We start from the raw sequence: 17,558 nt of genomic DNA on the forward strand, positions 1-17,558 counted from the left end.
ACTATTGCTGTTGATGAGCAGAAATTTAGGAGGACTACATCTTGAATAAACTGAGGACTCGAGTTCTTACATAATCATCGCCAGCATGATCAGATAATTTACCTAACATCTAGGGAAACATGCTTCCCAAGTTCCTGGTTTCAAGTTGTTTTATATCAAGAACATTTGATTTGCTAATATAAAAGCAGAGATATGAGGTCTTCCCTGGTCTGAGAAACTATATCCAGGAGACTTAAAACTAAGGAGATTTAAGGAAAGAAATTCCCATTCATTCATCTTTTTCCATTATTACTCTTTCTAATGATTTGAAACACCACACACACACACACACACACACACACACACACACACCTGCCACCAATAGTGTATTGCAGAAGAATAAGAGGTGAACAACAGGAGCTGGAGAGATGGCTCTTCTGAAGGTCCTGAGTTCAATTCCCAGCAACCACACGGTGGCTCACAACCATCTGTAATGGGATCCAGTGCCCTGCACCTAAGGCTCAGTGCTCATAGCGGTATAGATGGGGCAGAAAGACTGTAAGAATCAGAAGAACAGGAAATTGGATGTAAGATTGTATCTCCCAGAAGTGTAAGAGAACCTTTGCCTATGGAGTCTCACCAGCACACTGCTGGGACAAGGACAGCATGGACAGACAGGCTGATACAGAAGGGGGAAATGTCATGGGGCCTCAACCATAGACAAGCAACTACAGACAACTAAGAAATACTAAGAGCCAGAGCAATAGTCTCCCCCAGGGAAGAGCTCCCGGATTCGTTATCCAATACCAAGTGGTCAGAGCTGAAGTCATATACGAATAAGAAACATCATATGAACTGATCAGGTTATATTTAGGTGGGTGTGTATGTAAACAAAGAAAGGCTATGAATTAGAGAGAGAGAAAGGGACGGGGACATGGGAAAGGTTGGAAAGTGAAAGGGAAGGGGGAAATGATGAGGTTCTATTTAATTAATAATATTTTAAAAAGTGTAGTGTATAGATACAGTGGATTTTTTTGGTTCATAAAGAACAACATTATATAATTTTCAGGAAAGTGGATATAATTGGAGATAATCCTATTAAGCAAATTAAGCCAGTCTCAGAAAAATATTGTATGTTTTCTCTCATTCCTGGTACATATATAGGTTATTTATAAATATATAAAATCAGTTATGTATATATGATATGAAAGTAGAGATAAAGCTTTCAGGAAGGTAGAGGGGCAAGAAAAAGAGGCTAGGGAGAAGGAGTGAGTGTGTTCTATATATATATCTGTATAAAAACTTTAAAAACATTTTAAACAGGAAAAGATAAAAGTATTATACAACAAGAACCGCTAATGAAATAATCTAACATTGCTCACAATGAACATTACAGAATAGCCTAATTTAAAATGAATACAGCTTGACCTTTAATTCCAGCACTCTGGAAACAGTGGCAAGAGAAATCTCTGTGAGTCTGAGGCCAGCCTGGTCTACATAGAGAGTTCTGGGCCATCCATGGCTGTGCAGTGAGACTGTGTTTTAAAAAATTAAAATAAAATGACCACAGACCTTTGCAAACAAACTTAGCCAACAAAGAGATCCTTGTGTGGAAGGGATGCCCATCCCCTTTAGAAGATGGAAACTGAACTCTGGCTGCTTGCTTGAAACCCCCCCCCTGTTTCTTCACTCCAAGGACCTGATTCATTCCTGGAGGCCTTAGTTTGCTAATCAACCATGACACAGACTCTTCTTGAGTCCTTATCAGCCTTCCTCAGTGGGTCAATGTTATGAAGGCTAAGGGAGTCTGGCAGAGTTCCTGTTCCTCCCAGGCAGATATCACAGGGCAGCAGGGCCCTCAACTTAAGACAAACATTCCACCCAGAGCCAGATGAGCTGAAGCACCAGGAAGAAACAGGAGCACCAGGTAAAGAAATGTTTTTCTAAATTTCAACACTACTTTGGGCACTGTTCAAGTTGGAGAGTATGAAGGGTTTGGTGTATATAACTGTAATGAGAAGTTTGTTAAGGAAGATGAGGGAGACATTCCCAGACTTGTGGAAAGGATGCTGGACCTAGAACCTCAGAACACTGTTGTCTCATAGCGGCTGTGAGCATCTCAGGAACATCAATGAGACTTGGGAGCCATGAGACCATACACGGTGCTAGCCCAAAGTCACTTAGATTTGTGGTATAGATCCCACCAACGCAAGTCACCAGGAAGGCAAACAGAAGAGAGGAAGTCATTTCTAACAGAGCTCTAGATCATGGAATGGAATTGCTTTGGAAGATCACTAGTCACTGGAGGGAGCCAAGGGATGGGTGGGAAGTTTTTGGGATGTGAGAATATTGCATAGAGACTTAAGAGCCAGCAAGATACTTGCATTAAGAAGGTCTCTAAAATCCCTTCTAAGCCAGGTGGGTGTTGGTGGCATACCACCCACACTTGGGAGGCAGAGACAGGTGGAATCCTGTGTTTTCAAGTTGAGCCTGGTCTATTGAGCTAGTTCCAGGATAGTCAGGGCTACACAGAAAAACTCTGTATGTTAAACAACAATGAAAGACCATGGAGGGGTGGGGCAGGTAACATAGGGAACTTTCCCTAAAGAGCCATCAAATAGCACATGTATGTGTATCCACAGAAGAGGCTGCCAAACTAAGAACCAGTGCTCCAGGTGATTCTAGCATGCTGGAGGGAAGGCTACTGAAGAGGGAGCTGGTGACAGGTCAGGGTACAGGCCCAGCAGCAAGTAGCTCTCTCCTCTGACTGTAAACAAGCTCTGCAGGGCTTCTGTGTGCAGACAGCACATGGGTACTCTGTCCCAAAGAAAGACCGTTGACTTCAGTTAATAAGCAAATGTTCTGTTTTGCAGTTAATCTTAGAGGCTCTGTAGTACCAGGCAAAACTAGATTGGAAGGCAAACTTCCCGCCTCATATCACGGTGTCTGTGACAAATTCCCACAGTCTATGAATGTAGATGTGAGAAGAGCTAAAGCAATGTCTACATTTGATTATCGATTGCATTCTTTTAAGAGTAGAACACGATCTTTAAAGCTGTATAAATAGCACCCAAAATGCGAGATTTTATGAGTTTATATTCTTTCCGATTGGTTTGCTTATCTGAGACAGGATCTCATGTAGTCAAGGCTGGCACTGAACTTGCTATAGCCAAGGATGTCTGGAAGCTGCTGATCCTTGGGCCTCCACCTCCCGAGTGCTGGGATTACAGATGTGTACACATATATCTGGCCTCAAAGTCTTGATCCTCCTGTCTCAGCCTCCTGAGTACCAGGATTGTAGGCTTGTGCTACCATGCCCAGCTTGATGTTTGTTTTCTTTTCTCCCTTCCCTTCCCTTCCCTTCCCTTCCCTTCCCTTCCCTTCCCTTCCCTTCCCTTCCCTTCCCTTCCCTTCCCTTCCCTTCCCTTCCCTTCCCTTCCCTTCCCTTCCCTTCCCTTCCCTTCCCTTCCCTTCCCTTCCCTTCCCTTCCCTTCCCTTCCCTTCCCTTCCCTTCCCTTCCCTTCCCTTCCCTTCCCTTCCCTTCCCTTCCCTTCCCTTCCCTTCCCTTCCCTTCCCTTCCCTTCCCTTCCCTTCCCTTCCCTTCCCTTCCCTTCCCTTCCCTTCCCTTCCCTTCCCTTCCCTTCCCTTCCCTTCCCTTCCCTTCCCTTCCCTTCCCTTCCCTTCCCTTCCCTTCCCTTCCCTTCCCTTCCCTTCCCTTCCCTTCCCTTCCCTTCCCTTCCCTTCCCTTCCCTTCCCTTCCCTTCCCTTCCCTTCCCTTCCCTTCCCTTCCCTTCCCTTCCCTTCCCTTCCCTTCCCTTCCCTTCCCTTCCCTTCCCTTCCCTTCCCTTCCCTTCCCTTCCCTTCCCTTCCCTTCCCTTCCCTTCCCTTCCCTTCCCTTCCCTTCCCTTCCCTTCCCTTCCCTTCCCTTCCCTTCCCTTCCCTTCCCTTCCCTTCCCTTCCCTTCCCTTCCCTTCCCTTCCCTTCCCTTCCCTTCCCTTCCCTTCCCTTCCCTTCCCTTCCCTTCCCTTCCCTTCCCTTCCCTTCCCTTCCCTTCCCTTCCCTTCCCTTCCCTTCCCTTCCCTTCCCTTCCCTTCCCTTCCCTTCCCTTCCCTTCCCTTCCCTTCCCTTCCCTTCCCTTCCCTTCCCTTCCCTTCCCTTCCCTTCCCTTCCCTTCCCTTCCCTTCCCTTCCCTTCCCTTCCCTTCCCTTCCCTTCCCTTCCCTTCCCTTCCCTTCCCTTCCCTTCCCTTCCCTTCCCTTCCCTTCCCTTCCCTTCCCTTCCCTTCCCTTCCCTTCCCTTCCCTTCCCTTCCCTTCCCTTCTTTCTTTTGAGACAGGGTTTCTCTGTGCAGTCTTGGCTGTCCTGGAACTCACTCTTTAGACCAGGAGCTGACCTGGAGCTCAGAAATCCTCCTGCTTGATGTTTATTTTCATAGCAAGAGCTACCACACACAACCCCAAATTCTACTTCCTCTGTTTTCCACTGCTTTGTTTCTTGGCGGTTTGCATTTTGAATAGAGTTACTGACATCAGCTCCCAGTTCTGCACACTCTTTAACAACTCACTCAGCTCCTAGGCTAAGCCCCACTCCCCCTATATCTGAGCTCAGTGTTGGTGCTTCCCAACTTTAAGCGGAAATGGGACGGACTCTTCAGTAATTTATTTTTTTCCATTATGGAAACTATTATCTTCCTGTTTTAATCTATGGCTCTTCTTGTTGAAAAGTCTGTTTGGCAAAATTGTTCAAAAACAATGCTAGCAAAGATTACTTCCCAAGCTGGGGCCAGTGGAAAAGGCCTGCAGCCCCTGCTCCTCGGGAGCCAAGCTGGGGCCAGTGGGAAAGGCCTGCAGCCCTGCTCCTCAGGAGCCAAGCTGGGGCCAGTGGGAAAGGCCTGCAGCCCTGCTCCTCGGGAGCCAAGCTGGGGCCAGTGGGAAAGGCCTGCAGCCCTGCTCCTCAGGAGCCAAGCTGGGGCCAGTGGGAAAGGCCTGCAGCCCTGCTCCTCGGGAGCCAAGCTGGGGCCAGTGGGAAAGGCCTGCAGCCCTGCTCCTCGGGAGCCAAGCTGGGGCCAGTGGGAAAGGCCTGCAGCCCTGCTCCTCGGGAGCCAAGCTGGGGCCAGTGGGAAAGGCCTGCAGCCCTGCTCCTCGGGAGCCAAGCTGGGGCCAGTGGGAAAGGCCTGCAGCCCCTGCTCCTCGGGAGTCTGAGACAGTAGGATCTGTCTGAAAACACTGAGCTAAGAGAAGGCTGAGGATGTGACCCAGTGGAAGATCGCTTGCCCAGCATGAGGAAGTTCCCCTTGCCACCTACCTATCTTCTAAAAGATTATTTCCAATGTTAAAATGTAGCTCCAAAAATGTATATCCTTAAAAAAAAAATGTATATCCTTGAAGAAAATATTTCATTCTCTGAACTTCTCACTAATACCAAAACATCTCTGTCCTGGTTAATTCTAGGAACACCTTTCTGTTATTGCTTGGGAGTACAGAAAATGCCCTACGCAGAGATCACCGTGAATCTGGGCAAGGTGACGCTGGGAGAAGAGAACAGGAAGAAGATGACCAACAGTTGTTTGAAAAGGCATGAGAACTCGAGTCTCGTCCAGGCTGTGTGCGCACTGCTGAATTCTGGGGGAGGTGTGATCAAAGCCGAGATCAATGACAAAAGCTACAGTTACCGATGCCACGGGCTGGGGCAGGATCTGGAAACTTCCTTTCAAAAGCTCCTCCCATCGGGGTCACAGAAGCACCTGGACTACATGCAGCAGAACCACGACCTCCTGATTTTTGTGAAGTCATGGAGCCCAGATGCCTCCAGCCTTCCACTGAAGATTTGCAGCTTACGCTCCAATTTATATCAGAGAGATGTGACCTCAGCCATCAACTTGTGCGCCAACGGTGCCCTAGAGCTTCTCAGAGAGAAAAAGTCTAGAGCCCAAAGAGGTACCCCTAGGCTACATTCTCAGGACCACATCCTCAACAGAACCATTCAGGAAGAGGAAGATATTAAGATGTGTGCCTTGGAATTTTTTAAAAGAGATAAACTCAATTTTAAGGAGAAGCTTAGCTTCACAGAGTCAACTCACGTTGAGTTTAAAAGGTTTACCACCAAAAAGATTGTCCCTCGGATTAAAGAGACACTGGCTCATTATGTTTCTGCATTTGCCAATACTCAGGGGGGATACATAATTATTGGGGTTGATGATAAGAGCAAAGAAGTGTTTGGATGTAAGAAAGAAAAAGTGAACCCCGACTCACTAAAAACAGAAATAAAAAACTGCATAGAAAAGTTGCCCACATACCACTTCTGTCGTGAAAAGCCCAAGGTGAATTTCACAACTAAGATTTTGAAAGTTTATCAAAAAGAGGCCCTGTATGGTTTTGTCTGTGTCGTTCAAGTAGAGCCCTTCTGTTGTGTCGTGTTTGCAGAGGACCCAGATTCCTGGATCATGGAGAACAATATTGTCACAAGGCTGAAGGTTCAACAGTGGGTGGAAATGATGCTGGACATGCAGTCAGGTAAAAGGCAAGGGAAAGCATTGCTGAGGTTGAGGGCAACAGCCTTCTTTCCTTTCGAGGGTATTCCAGTCACATAGCTTCGTTTAAGAACAAAACCAAAACCCAAACCCCAGAAACGTGCTCTTGTTTACAAACACTCTCCCACAGCTGTGTTCTTTTTCCTCATATGCTTATTTACAAAGACTCTGAATCTGATTTTTTTGAAATTAAAAAAGAATGGATTTTGGGGAGTAAGTTATCATTTATCATTAGCCATGAGTTCCTTGTTTTACACTATAAAACCCTGTTGACAAAAGTTGGCTGATTTTCCATGTCCACATGGAATAGTTACACTGGGAAAGCAGTCTTTAGAGAGCACCATTTAAGTATGACACCGAACCATGTGTTTCCAGGGAGACTGTGTGCGGGCCTGTGTGCGTGACGAATCTGTACCATTTCAGTAAATCTAGAAGCAAATATTTTAAGCTGTCAGCCCCTGAGACCCCACAACATGGGGAATGAGGGAAAGCAGATATCCTGGGATAGGGAACCACCCTGAGGGAGGAGGGCTGCTGGTGGTTTTACGTGTTTAGAGTCAGCCTTGGTGATGCCAATAAGACTCACAAATAAGCTCCCTGACTTGCTTGCAGGAGCAGCTGCTCCTAATGACGTCAGTCACTACAGACTCCATGCACCATCCTTTGTCTTGTCCTAAATTTGCTCTATTTCCTGTTTCCCCAGCGAGATCCTTCCCCTTTCAATTACATCTTACTGAGACTACAGTCACCTGTAACCACCATTACAGCCTGGGCTGCACTCTTTGGCCATGTGGCTGCTCACAGCCCCCAGGACATTCTCCTCTTCTCTGTCCCTCCTGGAGGTGCCTGCCCCTACCTCCCAGTGCTGGGATTGAAGGCATGTGTCAACACCACCCCGCCCTTCCCTTACTTCTTACCAGTAACCTGTATCCAACAGTTAGGGTTGGAAGTAAACTCGGGGATCATCACCTCATGAGAGATAGGAGAAGGACACTTGTCTGAAATGGATTATCCAGGAGGGTAAAATACTTGAGACCCACAGAGCAGGTCTCAGCTTCCTTTCCTGCCACACACTGCTACACACAGCTGCGTGTCATGCCTGTAGAAAGAACAACGGCAGAGTTTTTTTCACTTCTGACTTTTGCCAATTTCTGTGTGCTTGTTTAGATCCTTCCGGCTTTCCCACCACCAATGACAGTGCTCACCTGATGTCACCAGCTTTGTCTGCACCAAAAAGACCAGCGCATCTCACAAAAGTCCTGGAACATAAGGAGACTCTGCAGCGCCATTTCTTTCCAGGTACAGACATCTCTGTTTTGTTTTTGTTTGTTTTTTTTTTTTTAAGACAGGATCTCACTATGTCACCCAGCCCAGGTTCATGAACTCCCTCCTCGTTTTAGCTGAGATCATTTAATGAAATAAAGCATAGTTCAGTGGTAGAGCATGGACCAGGTCCTGAGTATGATACTCAGCATTGAAAAAGATAATTAGGGGGCTGGAGAGATGGCTCAGTGGCTAAGAGCACCGAAAAAGAAAAAGGAAAAAGATAATTAGGCTGGGAGGAATGAATAGCATGTAATTCAATTTTTTTTTCTTAGAGAATGTCAAATGTAACATTTAGCAGACATAATGGTTCTACAATTACACACACACACACACACACACACACACACACACACACACAGAAGGGGGGGTGGAAGAGAGAGAGAGAGAGCTCGAAAGAGAGAGAATCTTAAATTCTCGTCCTCAATCTCTATTACAGTTCCAAATGCATTGAGTTCTAACCACCTATGTCTTTTATTCTTCAAAATGTAAAGTGCTGAAGTTCCTTGGGTCTCTATCATATGAAAACTTTGTCATGCTTATTTATTTATTAAATAAATAAAAATTTTAATGTGGGATTTTTACTCACATAAGGATTACATCGAAGATCAGAGACAGGTATATAGAGAATTCATGAACAGAGAATATGGCTCAGTTGGTAGCTGGAGTGTCTCCTAGAATACGCAAAGGCCTGGGTTCGATTCCTAACGCCATGTAAACAGAGCATGGTAACACACGCCTGGAATCTAGCACTTAGGAAGTGAAGAATCAAATGTTTGAGTTCATCCTTGATTGTATACCAAGTTCAAGGCCAGCTTGGGTTCCATGAGGTCATGTCTGATCTTGACAGTGGCCTCCAAGTGGTCACAAGGTGCTCTGAAGAAGTTGACAGTTTGTATGGTCGGACGGCACTATGCTCTACAACCCTTCCTGAAGGTTGTTCCACTCTGGCCCCAGTAGCTGGGCTGTGAGGTGGTAGAGCTCACTGGTTATGTAGTTCTTGCTCCTTTGCTGAGATCCCCTTGAAGTTTGCTCTCTTTCCATGCTTATTTAATATAGAGGGAGTCAGAGGGTTACACACACACACTTTCAAGCAAATTTTCTTCGGCTTCAGCACTACTAACATTTGAATCACATCACAGAGGGAGTGTTTTGTCAATTATGCATTGCTTGGCTGTATCCCTGGCTTCTATTCATGAGATGCCAGAAGCCTCCTTATAGTTATAATAATCAAAAAGTCTCCAGACATTGTCTTGGCTGGTGAGATGGCTGGATGGGTAAAAGAGCCTACCAGCAGGCTTCATTACCCTGAGTTTAATCTCTGGGCCCCACATGGTGGAAGGAGAGAACCTTCTTTTGAAAGTTGTCCTCTGACCTCCACATATACTGAACACACACAGACACACACAGACACACACACGTACACACACACATGTACACACACATGTACACACACACGTACACACACATGTACACACATACATACACACACATACACACACGTACATACACACACATACACACAGGTACACACACAGGTACACACATGCACACATGTACACACACACATACACACACGTACACACACACGTACACACACACAGGTACACACACACATGTACACACACATGCATACACATAATAAAATGCCTTCAGACTTTTGGTTAGGAATTGTTATTCTCAGCTGGGCAGTGATGGCACATGCCTTTACTCCCAGCACTTGGGAGGCAGAGGCAGGTGGATTTCTGAGTTCGGAGGCCAGCCTGGTCTACAGAGTGACAGCCAGGGCTACACAGAGAAACACTGTCTTGAAAACCAAACCAAACTAAACCAAAACAAAACAAACAAACAAACGAACAAAAGAATTGCTATTCTAAACGAAGATTCTCACTTCCCCCAAAGCATAAGCCTCGAAGAAGGCCCTTAGGGGGAAAAAAAAAACATCTTCCCAGCAGCTGTGGACATCTGGAACCAGAAAAGGGCACCAGGAGCCTGTTGTCTGTAGACCTGTCCCTGACAACTTCCCCTAGAGCTAGCGTAGTCAGGCTAGAGACACTGTAGTAACTACCTTGGTAATGTTCTCTTTGTAACGGGAAAAAACATGGTTCCGAGGCTAGAGCCACACTTTCCCACCAGATTACAAGAGTAGCCCCGTGCTTTTTAAAGTTTTGGTAACTTCTATTCCTTCAATTTTCAGTGACACAAGAAAACCTACAATTTCAGCCAGAATCCCTCTGTAAGAAGCTTTTCTCAGATCATGAAGGACTGGAAGACTTACTGAAGGCACAGACACACCCATGTTCTCACGGCATTGTGATATTTTCGAGAAGCTGGGCTGGCGATATTGGTTTAATGAGAGAAGAGAAGGTCCTATGTGATGCACTCCTGGTAGCAGTTGGCAGCCCTCTGGTACTCTATACAATCCTAACAGACCCCAGTTTGACTGGAAGATCTGACTATACTCAAAACACCGCCCTTCAGTTAAAGAGGCAGCTACAAACTCTTGGAGGCTACACAGGCAAAATATGTGTCATTCCAAGGGTGATATACCTGACCGGCAGAGGTTCCAGACCTGATCAATCCCCTGTGTACTACCCCCGACCATACACACTGTCCAGCAAAGCTGAAGTGGAGGATTTGCTACAGGGCCTGGTGCTGGTCTCACTGTGTTCCAGATCTGTGCTAAGTGACCAGCTTGGCTGTGAGTTCTTCAAGCAGTGCTTAGAAGAGCAAGCCAACACACTCTCCAGGAACCTCCAGGAAACCCGGGAACTGTTCATCCATTGCCTTCCTGGAACCAGGAAGACAGCTCTTGCCATAAAGATGGTGGAGAAAATCAAGGATTCGTTCCACTGCAAACCAAAAGAGATCCTCTTTGTTTGTGAAAATGACTCCCTAAGGGATTTTGTGATGTGAGAATTTTACCATCTAAACTTTAAAAAAAAAAAAATGTCTTTCAGTCAGAAAAGTAATTGGTGTTTGGAGTGTAAGGTTTTACAATGCGTTTTCACTGTGGAAGTTAAGAGTCTTCAGTTAACCACACATGTGGCTGAGGTCTAGAATAGGTCATTTATCACGTTCAATCCCAAACTTGCCACCGGACACTTGACATTTTTGGTTTTTTGAGATAGTCCTTCTCCTCAGCTCAGGATGGCCTTAAACTCAATCCTCCTGCCTTAGCTTCCTGAGTATTAAGATTCCAGGCCCAGCTGTGACTCTCTATAGAAGTAGAAACATTTGCTCACAGTCTGTGGCCTTAGATCCAAGGAAAGTAGAAATGAACTTCTCTTTTTTTAAGTAACTTTTTGCTGGATAATTAGTGTTTTGGTTGTCCAGTTAGTCACTATATCTACCAGGAATTTAAATTTAAATACAATTTGGCTTAGTTTATTAAATATCACTGGATATAAAAATCCAGTGAAAAATATTTAAGTAATTTTAGAAAACTTATGAATGCAAGTATGGCTGATACCTCCAGCTGTCAGTGTAGTAAATAAATTTGACATTGTACAAGTTACCAAAGAGGGCAAATTTACACTTTTGTTTTGGTGATAATTATTCAAAAAATCTTATTGAGCAGCATATTTGTTAGATGGTATTAAATATAGTGCCAGAGGAACAAAACTAAGGAAAACTTTAACAATGAGCAATGCAAGCGCTGTCTGTGTTACTGGTATTCTACTAAAGGCCTGCCTCACACAGCTGGAGGTTGCTCAGCGGCTACTCACTCTCCAGGAAAGGAGACTTGACTCCTAAATCATTAGGAAGTGTGAGAGAGTGCCTGCCGGTAATTCCAGCAGTTGGGAAGAAGAGGACTGAGAGTTTGAGGCCAGCCTGGACTCCCTGAGACTCTATATCAAAAGCAATCAAGCAAGCACACAAAGAACAGAAGAGAAATAAATGAGATGAGGAGGGCACAGCAAGGTCAAAGGGCACAGCATATCAAAGGGCACAGCAAGGTCAAAGACAGGGATGCCAGAAAACAAGGGTGACATATCTAACTGGAGTGGAGCTAGGGTGTGGGCATACTGGTGATGTTGGAGCGCACATAGATGCTGAATTAGGTAGGAAACTGTGCGCCTGAGTGTGACCATGCACATGAGTGAGCTCTATGGCTAAATTTTTAAAAACACACCAGTTAAAACCCTAATTACCAAATATCCATGGAACCCCTATGGTGAGGAGGGATGGAGACAGCCAAAAATCAGAGCCGGTCCTCCAGAGCCACCCAGGCCAAGCTAGAAGAGAAGGAATGGAGTTCTAAGGCAAAGCACAGAGAGAAAAACCCCAGACCTGTATCATAAAATCTGTGTGAATGTGCCCTATTAATTGGATCCAACTTAGGGCAGAAACAAAACTTGCTCTAGACAAGATTTGAATGGACGCATACCTTTCCTGCATGTATAGATTCTGAAATGCCCGGAGGAGGAGGTGGTCCCCTTGTTTCAAAAGGGCAAGATAAAGGAGTAGGAGATACTTTTGAGATGTCCTTTAGCTGCCAACCATCACAATTGGACCAGTAGGAATAACATGGTGTCCTAACTTTCAGTTTGTTCATTTTTTGAAATCAAGTATTGCTATGTAGGCCAGATTGACCTACAGTCATTATGTAGCCCAGGCTGGCCTTGGACTCAGGATTCCCAGCCTCCGGAGTTATAGGTACAAACCACTAAACTAACTACTTTGTAGTAAAATTTCACATGAAGAATTTATTTACCCAAACAGTCTCTAAACTCTGCATTCTGTCAGGCACCTTGGACGCAGAGTGCTTTGGTCGTACTTCCTTTGTCAGTGACCTGGTCTGCCAAGGAGAATTAGCCTCTATTTCCAATTCAGAGAGTAAGAAAAGCTCCCGTTATCTTTGTTTCTATGCCTGACACCCTGTTATCTTTGTTTCTATGCCTGACACCCTGTTTTCTCCTTCCTGGTTACAGGCAGCAAGTCACCTGCCGAGCTGTGACCCGCAGGACCTTCATGAGGGAAGAGTTCCCAAAGATTAAACACATAGTGATGGATGAGACTGAGAACTTCTGCAGTAGACATGGTGACTGGTACATGAAGGCTAAGAGCACCACCCATCCAAAAGCAAACGAGGCTGCAAATGAACACCCTCACCACGGGATCCTCTGGCTTTTTCTGGATCCTTTCCAAGTCCGGCACACAGATGGTAGTGGCCTTCCAGTTCCTTCTGCTCAGTTTCCTCGGAAAATGGTCACCAGTGAGATCCACTGTGCTGTGGAAATTGCTAAGGTCATGAAAGATGAAATGAAGAGGATGCAAGAAAACCCTCCCTCCATGGGCCTTCCAGACACCCTGGCAACATTCCAGGAGGCTCCCTATGAGGAAGCAATGCGTGCCGGGTCTCTGCCTGGAGTGTGTGAGATCAAGGCTAACCTGACACCAGAACAAATAGCCAACTATGTGGCAGAAAAATGTCACAGCCTGTTCCATGAAGGCTATCTGCCCCAAGACATAGCAATTCTGTACAGGAGACGAGAAGACAGAGGACAGTATAAGGATGTGTTGCTAAAAGCAATGGCCCGTGGGACAACGGAGGTCGCCTTCAACAGCGCTGCTGATGTTTGTGCTGATGGTATCATTTTAGACAGTGTAGAACAGTTCTCAGGCATGGTAAGGAATATTGTGTTTGGGCTTAGCCCTGAATCTGTGCACTCAGAAGGCGTTCATAAACTCTGCTTTGCCTCAAAAGCCATTAAACACCTCTACCTGCTGTATGGAGGAAGGATGGCTTTTTAAAACTATTGTAAATAATACAGGAAGCCAAACAAGAACACTCTCCTTCCAAATGGGTGGTAGCTCCTTTTTAATATGACAAGTGAATGAATGAAGGCGCATCATTATGGCCTGGAGCCTCAGAGATGTGTTTCTGGTCCAGCGGTGTGGCTGGACCCTTTGCTCAGTCCACTACTTTTTCCCAGTGACAAGATAAGTATGACTGATTCTCTGCCTCCAATCTTCCCGACTCAATCCAGCTTTCATTCTGTCCAAAGAGCCTAAAGCAGAATGTGAATTTTATGAAATTCTCTGCTCCAGGGAGTTCCTGCGGCCCTCAAATGCACTACGTTTCTGAGGCTCTCCATGGTACCTACTTCCTCTCCTGACCCCATCCTTGATCACACCCCCGACTCCCAGCGTTTCTAATGCATTCCCTGATCTGTAGCTGCTTTGGGAGTGATGGTAGGCTATCCTTTAGACCAACTACTTGGATTGGGTGTCTTGAAGGCAGTACCTGGGCTAACATCTCATGTGGGCTGTGGGGCTCAAGCTTTGCAGAGACACCCTTGGTTTTTCCTCGTTCTCTTTCTCTTTCTCTCTCTCTCTCTCTCTCTCTCTCTCTCTCTCTCTCTCTCTCTTTCTTTCTTTCTTCTTTCTTTTTTCGCATCAAGTCTAGATTAGACTCTTGGGGTTGGCTTTCTGCTAACCAGGTCACAGAAGGCAAACATGAGAGTGAACGTGTCACTTAGTTACTTTACAGTGTGAACTTTGTTAGTCAGTGGACTAGGGGTGTTTTGCTAATTTGTACATTCATCAAGAACATAGGAAGCCAAGTGGTGTGAACAGAGTAGCTAGAGGGGCAGTCTGAACCTATGGCCTGCTGTGCTATGCATGGATCGAATAGAAGAATCCCTGGCAAGCAACCAGCCAGTCCAAGTATTCTCTCTCTCTCTCTCTCTCTCTCTCTCTCTCTCTCTCTCTCTCTCTCTCTCTCCCTCCCTCCACCTCCCTCCCTCCCTCTCTATCCCTTCTCTTCCTCTTTTTCTCTTCTCTTCTTTTTTCTCTCTCCTTGTATTGCTACACTGCCATAATGCTACAACTAGTGTAATAAAATAATCAAGATAAAGAGTTGCTTGTGGTGCGATGCTCCTAAGACATTGTTGGAGGGCAACAGAATATTATCACACCAGCTTAAGAAATAGAAAAAGAAAAAGCTCCTAAACATCTCATGACCCTGGTGTATTCTTTTTCATTTTTGCTTGATATTTTACACACATTGCAAGTTCTGCAATAAATTTTATATTCTACACAGCTGCTTCTTCCGTTTAACGTTTGCAGAGCATTGTCACAGTGTTCTTGTGCCCAATCCTTCACATCTACCTACAGCTCTACCGTTTGCATACTCCAGCAGTATAGCGAGTAGTGGCTGCACCAGATATTACAAACTGGTGCACCCACTCTGGAAATCAATGTGGAGAGTTCTCAAAGAGGTAAACATAAGTCTGCCGGCTAAACACTCTTGGGGCTCAAAGGACTCGCCATCATACCCCACAGAAGCTCACTCAGCCATGTTCATTGCCACTGTGTTCACAATAGCTAAGAAACGGAATCAACCCAAGTGAACTGCAAAACTGAACGGATAATGAAAGAGTAAATATATAATGAAACCATTATACATGTGATAAATGGATAGAGTTAGACCATATACCGAGTGAAGTCATCCAGACCCAGAAAGACAAGTACCACATGTTCTCTTTCTCTGTGGTTCGTAGCTATGGATCTTTAGACATGAGTAACCACAGAAACCAGGGGAGGATATGAGGGCCAAATCAGGATGCTCCAGATTGGGGAATGGCAGGTCATAGTGCTGTGAAGCAGAAAACAGGAAAATCGGGGTGAGGCTTTAACTAGTGAAGGGGAAAAGAGAACAGTGCAGAGAGGGTAATACATAACACTGAAATGTTTCATAAAACATACAGACCACATGATTTTATTCCCACCTAAAATTACATGTAATATATACATGTATGTGCATAAATAGATGTATAATTTAAACAAGTTATGTTACTTGGGGTGATAATACTCCTGATACACACACACACACACACACACACACACACACACACACACACAACACACGCCACACACACGATCATGGATGAGAAATATGAATTCTCTTGAGTTGTTATTCAGGGGAGCCCAAGAGACCCCCAAAACAATATCGGCTATTGCTTGTTGCCCTTGGTTGCTTCCTAGAATTTGAAGGTTTGACCCAATTGCTGAAGATGTCATGCACTCAAGACATAGGACATGGAGGAACTGACCTGGACCTGGCTTCAAAGTCTTCTCCCTGATGACTGGCTCTTACACTATCAGAAGATGCTATGGAAGCCGCCAAGAAAGAGATGCATTTGGTAGTCCTACCCTGCTGTAGACGGTACACAGCAATGGCTGGCCTGGCAAGGTACCCACAATGGTGCAGTAGTGGCTCCTTTATTTGGGGGTTACTAACATCTGTCTAACTGGTTGGACTTAAGACCTGCTCAACAGGAGGGCACTCGTGTCTAGTACTGTAAACCTAGTCAACTACCCACAGCTAGAGAGGTTGTAGACTGGGGAGGAGAACTTACTACTGCTCCTTTCAGAAACCAATAATTAACTATAATATAAATCATAATTTGTTTTCTCAATAGCTATCCTTATACAGATAAGCATAGTTCTCACCCTCATCAAAAAGGCTTCTTTTTTCAGTAAGTAGATGGACTATTACAGAGATCTACAACTGTTCAAAATGCAGGTAATACGTAACTGAAGGTGCCAGCCCTACCTGATATAACTGCAATACAACCCCTAAATCGAAGGCTTAGGGAAAATCATGGAAAGGGGATGGGGCAGAAAAGTAAATGCACAGATGAGAAATATCTAGATTGTATCTCCTAGACACAACAGGGAAGCTGCACTCATGAACTCTCAACGTGACCACCATAATGACACCACCAGTTGACCGGCTAGTGGGGACAGGGCAATGTCCACATGGTTTATCCTTAGACAAGGTGAAGGAGGGCAATGGCTGCCAAGACAGGGAGAATTGGTCACCTCCCGAGATGAACTGCCACATAGGTTGTCTACCCTCAAGAGGTCAGCCCTGAGTACATGCATATATGAGCAAAGCTAAATGAACTCAATATGTAATATGTGTGTGTGCATATGTATGCATACACATACGTGTATACATGTAACGGTAATATATTTTTTTAAATGGTGATCATGAATTCAGGAGTGGGGAAAGGGAGGGATAGAAATGATGCAGACGCAGATTTCAGCACAGAGGCTGACTGTGTGCTCTCAGCATGCGTTTGCTCTTTTGCATTCTTGCTGATGGCACAGAAAGAGCATGGCCCAGATGGCTGGTCACTCATAGATGAGCAAGAAACATATGAAACCAACCTTCACTCAGCTCAGAGCCACATTCAAGTCATTCCAACCAGATCAGCCAGATCCCAACAGATTGTAACTATACAGATGGGAAAATAAATATCATTTTACAACTGAGATTTCAAGGTTGTTTTGTAGCAGCAACTGAGGGATGCAGGGCAACTATGTTACAGCAGTCTTCATAGCATCCTTCTGTGTGGCTGCACAGCGCCTTCTCTGGTCACATAGTGTCAACAATCTTCTATTGGATGTACCTTAAGCCACACCCCTAGCACTTCATTAAAAAAGATTTATTTTTAGTTATGTGTATATGTATTTACAGATGAATATATTTATAATTGGTTGTGAGCCACTGGATTTAGGTCCTAGGAATTAAACTCAGGGCTTCTAGAAGAGCAATGGCCTCCTTTAATTGCTGAGTAGTTTAATCACTCCAAGGTGCTTAGTGGCTTAATCTCTCCAAGGTGCATCCCTGCACCATCAGCCTGACGAAGCTTTCCTTAACTTAAAAAGTAGGAAACTTAAGCCTTACTTTTCAAACAACCATAGGAACCCCCA

The 17,558-nt window shown here is 45.1% G+C and overlaps 1 protein-coding gene across 1 annotated transcript; it reads left to right on the top strand.

Moving 5' to 3' along the window:
* Nucleotides 1-5,462: 5,462 nt before the first annotated feature.
* Slfn14 (schlafen family member 14) lies at nucleotides 5,463-13,586 on the top strand. The gene is made up of 4 exons (XM_021175409.1): nucleotides 5,463-6,489; nucleotides 7,674-7,805; nucleotides 10,027-10,741; nucleotides 12,764-13,586. The coding sequence occupies exons 1-4, from the start codon at nucleotides 5,463-5,465 to the stop codon at nucleotides 13,584-13,586; spliced, it is 2,697 nt and encodes an 898-aa protein (XP_021031068.1).
* The last annotated feature ends 3,972 nt before the right edge of the window (nucleotides 13,587-17,558 follow it).

Source organism: Mus caroli, unplaced genomic scaffold (assembly GCF_978045245.1).
Source record: "Mus caroli unplaced genomic scaffold, Mus_caroli_1 scaffold_13, whole genome shotgun sequence".
Lineage (NCBI taxonomy): Eukaryota > Metazoa > Chordata > Mammalia > Rodentia > Muridae > Mus > Mus caroli.

Coding starts and splice junctions, on each gene's coding strand:
- Slfn14 (XM_021175409.1), top strand. CDS start 5,463: ATGCCCTACGCAGAGATCACCGTGAATCTGGGCAAGGTGACGCTGGGA. Junction 6,490..7,673: donor GATGCTGGACATGCAGTCAG/GTAAAAGGCAAG, acceptor GTGCTTGTTTAG/ATCCTTCCGGCTTTCCCACC. Junction 10,742..12,763: donor TCCCTAAGGGATTTTGTGAT/GTGAGAATTTTA, acceptor TCCTGGTTACAG/GCAGCAAGTCACCTGCCGAG.